The sequence below is a fragment of the Triticum dicoccoides genome, chromosome 5A (assembly GCF_002162155.2).
Source record: "Triticum dicoccoides isolate Atlit2015 ecotype Zavitan chromosome 5A, WEW_v2.0, whole genome shotgun sequence".
NCBI classification, from domain to species: Eukaryota; Viridiplantae; Streptophyta; class Magnoliopsida; order Poales; family Poaceae; genus Triticum; species Triticum dicoccoides.
The window spans coordinates 409,963,979-409,967,750 of NC_041388.1; the positions used below are offsets into that span (position 1 = coordinate 409,963,979).

The 3,772-nt window shown below is 50.6% G+C and overlaps 1 protein-coding gene across 1 annotated transcript; it reads left to right on the forward strand.

Annotated features, from left to right (window-relative positions):
• Positions 1–1,404: 1,404 nt before the first annotated feature.
• LOC119301898 (mavicyanin-like) lies at positions 1,405–2,319 on the forward strand. Its single transcript, XM_037578891.1, has 2 exons — positions 1,405–1,696; positions 1,791–2,319. The coding sequence occupies exons 1-2, from the start codon at positions 1,531–1,533 to the stop codon at positions 2,114–2,116; spliced, it is 492 nt and encodes a 163-aa protein (XP_037434788.1). The 5' UTR covers positions 1,405–1,530; the 3' UTR covers positions 2,117–2,319.
• The last annotated feature ends 1,453 nt before the right edge of the window (positions 2,320–3,772 follow it).

Sequence of the window (3,772 nt, forward strand, 5' to 3'; positions counted from 1 at the left end):
GTACATTCTGCGGTTACACCTGCCCGGCTACTCACATGATACGCACGCTCTGTACACGTCTAAAACTGCACCTGAACCTGAAGATGGAAGATGCATGACTGCTGCATCCGCATGAACATTCCGTGATGTACTGTGCTTGAGACCGAGTCTGAGCTCTGCGCCTTCCTGTCCGGTTGTATCCTATCCTTTGCCCTCTCGTCAGTCTCTGTACGCCGTACGCGTTAGGTGGAGCGCGTTCAGGTCAAAGGATTTGGTGAAACAGCACACATGCATTCTCCTCCGTCCGTCCCTTCGTTTCATTCATGTAAAAAGCACAGCATCTCTTTCAAAAAAAAACACATAGCATCGCCACCATCATGCACCCTGTGCGAAAACGATCCATCATAGGAGCAGGAAAACCAACTAAAACTAGCCCATTGCCTTTGCTGTTCCTGCGCTTTGGCATCGCATCGGTTCCCTGACCAGCCAGGCGGAGCACCCTACTACTGATAATGTTTGTTCATTCAAAAGCCAACGAAAACCCCGGCCCTCCTTTTGCGTTCTCGATGCGCCCCAGGTCTTGATCCCTCGATCATTTGCCCAAAAGCTGGCAGAAAATTCACACGTTTCAGTCCTAGACAAGTGATATATACTGCTATGTGAGTGAGGCCGCCAGCTCGCGAGCGGCGGAAATGATACTGCGCCGAGATGCCGACCAGCTAGGCGCCGGCGGCGCTTTGAGTGAGCCGCACCCAAGGCATTCCGTCCGTCCGGTTCCATTCCCTTCACGGTTCACACGCTGCACCCACACCGAAAGCATTTTGTCGACGAGAAACCATATCAGCGAAAAGGGAGCTGTCACCGGCTACTGGTTCTTTCTTTAAACTTTATACTTAGATAATTGTTCGTGCGTTCCAACATGAGCATAGACATTCTAGTAGATTAGACCGTGATTGCACGCCTGCACTTTAATGCACTAAAATTTTAGCAAAATTTTGTACGCAATCACCATGATTTATCTGTCATCTTATTGTTTAGAACTTATATTGAGCAAGTTCTTATATTCAATCATCATAATTTACATGTCATCTTCTTGATAACACTTGTATTTGATAAAAGCTTACCAAAGAAATTATTGTTTTCTTTTAGAAAGTTAATAAGACATGATACGGTTAAGTTGATTTTAGAAAAATATAAGATAGAAGAAAATTCAAACATGGAAGGCAGAGAGAGAGAGAGAGAGAGAGAGGGGATGGGGGACGTGAGATTGGACGAAGGAAAGGTGAAACGGAAAGCTTATGTTTTTTAGTAAGTAGAGAGATGGAGATTTAGTAGTAGAGATTTCGCACCGGAAATTATGAGAGGGGACGTGGAGATCTGATGTGTATAAATAGACCTCTCAACCTCCGGTCCGTTGTGCGACACCGCTACATCCACAGTGCGAAAGGGCTTGGGTGAGTGGTAACATACATCCATCGTCATATATCCTTTGCATCCTTTCCAGTGCCAACCTCTCTCGTTCGCACTCTCCTTCCTCATATCGTCGACCATATGGCGTCCTCCTCTGCCGCTCTCCTCGCGGTGCTCGTCGTCGCGGGCTGCGCGGGCATGGCCGCGGCCGTGTCGTACACCGTCGGCGAAGCGAAGGGCTGGGTGACCGGCGTCGACTACTCCGGCTGGACCAGCGGCAAGTCGTTCGCCGTCGGCGACACGCTAGGTGAGCGACCGAGCTCTTCGCCGTCGGTGACAAGCACGAGTATACTGCATGCACGTACTACGTGTTGAAATTGTGTTGGAATTTTGGCTTGCAGTGTTCAGCTACGTGAGCAAAGTGCACACGGTGACGGAGGTGAGCCAGGGCGGCTACACGTCCTGCTCCGGCAGCAACGCGCTGGCCAAAGACGACAGCGGCGCCACCACCGTCACGCTCGCGACCCCCGGCACGCACTACTACATCTGCAACATCCCCGGCCACTGCGCCAGCGGCATGAAGCTCGCCGTCACCGTCGCCGGGGGCGGCTCGTCCGCGGGAGGCTCCACCCCGTCCGGCGCCTCCGCTGGGGGCTCCCTGGCCCCGGCGATGGGCGCCGTCGTCGCCGCGGCGGCGGGGGCTCTGCTCAAGGTGGCGCTGTTCTGAACGTCGGCGGGCGTGCCAGGGCAGAGGCAGTGCAGGTCATCGGTCGCTTTCGAGGATTTCGGTCGTCTTAATTTCGTGTCGTGTTTGCACGTTGGTCTGCGTGCCTCCCGGGGTTTGTGGTCGTGCCAGAGCATTATGGATTGTGCGTTGTGACGAATGCTTTCTATCCCTGACAGTTCTTTTCGTAATAAGAATACTTTGTGCAAGAAAAAGTCTCTTTTTTTTTGCGGGAACAAGAAAAAGTCTCTTGTGGTCAAGAGATAAGAGCATCTCCAACCGGCGCCAGTCGGGCCGCGCGCAAAAAACACATATGCCGCGCGCGCATCGCCTGATTTGGCGCGACGCGCGGCGCTGGCTCTAGTAACCGCGCTAAAATGCAGCGCGCGGGCGCCGCTCCAGCAGCGCGGAAAAATGCGGCGCGCGCGACGCGCACAAACAACATATGCATTCGAAACCAAAAGCAAAAATATCAAAAACAAACAAAAAATAAATAGTTTAATTTCGTTTATTACAACTCAAACAAACAGTTTATCGTTCAATACAACAAATAGTGCAATTCAACACAACAAATAGTTCAACAATACAATAACGAACGCACAAATCATGATGCTCTTTGTCGTCCATTCCATACCCACCACTCCTCAATGAGATCCTTCTGAAGATCATTATGCGCTGCGGGACGTCGAATGGCATGATAGGAGGCAACAAAACGGGCCACCCTTTCAGCCCTCCGTCGCACTCGCACCGGATGTCCCAAGAGCTCATACTGAGAGTAGTCTACATCTTGGCCACGCTCATTCTTGATGATCATGTTGTGCATGATCACACAAGCGTGCATTATGTACCAAAGCATCTTCTGATCCCAAAATCTAGCCGGTCCTCTCACAATAGCAAATTGGGCTTGCAAAATCCCAAAAGCTCTCTCCACATCTTTTCTAGCCGCCGCCTGAGCATTATGGAAATCAAGATTTTTCTTACCTTCTGGCTTTTTCAACGGTTTGACAAAGGTTTGCCACTTTGGATAGATGTCATCCGCTAGATAATAGCCATAGTTGTATGTACGGCCATTTGCTATAAACTGCACCGATGGCAACTCCCCATTTGCAATCTTACTCATCAGTGGTGACCGGTTGACAACATTGATGTCATTCAAAGATCCAGGCATTCCAAAGAATGCATGCCAAATCCAAGTCTCTTGATCGGCCACCGCTTCAAGGATTATAGTGGAACCCTTTTTTGGCCGTGGAATTGCCCATGCCATGCCTTCGGACAATTCTTCCAACTCCAATGCATGCAATCTATTGAGCCAAGCATGCCAGGAAAGCCGCGAGCTTTGTTCATCGCCAAAAGCCTTGCGACGTCTTCAGCGGTGGGAGATCTCAAATACTCCTCGCCAAACACTTGCACAATTCCGACCGCGAAGCGCTCGACACACATGATAGCTTGGCTCTCACCCATAGCCAAGTGATTATCAACTAGATCAGCCGGTATATCGTATGCCAACATACGCAAAGCGGTTGTCACCTTCTGAAAAGGTGCTATGCCCGAGCTCTCCGGCGGCATTCCTCCTTTGCTGAAAAAAGCGGTCATGGCTCGCTAGTTTCTTTGCAATGCGCCTGAACAACTCGGTGCTCATCCTAAACCGGCGACGAAAAT

What these genes read in the sequence shown, in the direction of transcription:
- LOC119301898 (XM_037578891.1), top strand. Translation starts at nt 1,531, where the DNA reads ATGGCGTCCTCCTCTGCCGCTCTCCTCGCGGTGCTCGTCGTCGCGGGC. An exon ending in CGCCGTCGGCGACACGCTAG is followed by an intron (nt 1,697 to 1,790) that starts GTGAGCGACCGA and finishes TTTGGCTTGCAG; the next exon opens with TGTTCAGCTACGTGAGCAAA.